The 680-nt window shown below is 77.2% G+C and overlaps 1 protein-coding gene across 1 annotated transcript in view; it reads right to left on the bottom strand.

The window, feature by feature from the left end:
• Nucleotides 1-239: 239 nt before the first annotated feature.
• Nucleotides 240-680, bottom strand: part of FOXL2 (forkhead box L2) — a 1,539-nt gene continuing 1,098 nt past the window's right edge. Inside the window, exon 2 of the mRNA XM_046652108.1 lies at nucleotides 240-680. This exon is cut by the window's right edge and continues 25 nt beyond it. Coding sequence (XP_046508064.1) covers nucleotides 240-680 — 441 coding nt within the window.

The raw sequence follows: 680 nt of genomic DNA on the forward strand, positions 1-680 counted from the left end.
CGTGGAGAGGCGGCCTGCAGGCAGGAGGAGCGAAAGGGGCGCAGAGGCGAGCACAGGAGGAGAAGCGGAGGAGACAAAGGAGCGAGAGGAGCTGAGGGCAGCGGAGAGGCGCAGAGCGGCCGTGGGCGCTGGCTCAGGAGGCGGCCCCAGCGGGTGCGCGGTCCGACTGGCGGCGGTGGCTGCGACCAAGACCGGCGTCGCGCGTCCCTGCATCCTCGCATCTGGCGTACGCTGGGCTCTCAGAGATCGAGGCGCGAGTGCAGCGCGCCGGTCTTGCTGTCGTGGTCCCAGTAAGAGCAATGCATCATGGCGAGCTCAGGCTGCCGGGCGCAGGCGAACTGCAGGCCGGGCGCGTTGGTGGGCGCGGGCGCCGGGGGCGCGGCGGTAGCCGGGCTGGCAGGGCTGAGCTGGCCCGGGGGCGGTGCGGCTGCCCCGTGGTGCGGCGGGGCTGGCGGGGGTGCAGCGGCCGCGTGCTGGTGGGCGGGGGGGGGGGGGGGGGGGGGGGGCGGCGGCGGCGGGGGCGCGGCCGGCGGGCCCCCCAGGCCGTTGTACGAGTTCACCACGCCGGGAGGCAGCGCCATGCTCTGCACGCGTGAGTACGGCCCATACGAGGCGGCTGGGCCCGCCAGCCCCTTGACCACCGCGGCCGCGCCCGGGCTGCCGGGGCCCGCGGCCGCCGC

Source organism: Equus quagga, chromosome 1, assembly GCF_021613505.1.
Source record: "Equus quagga isolate Etosha38 chromosome 1, UCLA_HA_Equagga_1.0, whole genome shotgun sequence".
NCBI classification, from domain to species: domain Eukaryota; kingdom Metazoa; phylum Chordata; class Mammalia; order Perissodactyla; family Equidae; genus Equus; species Equus quagga.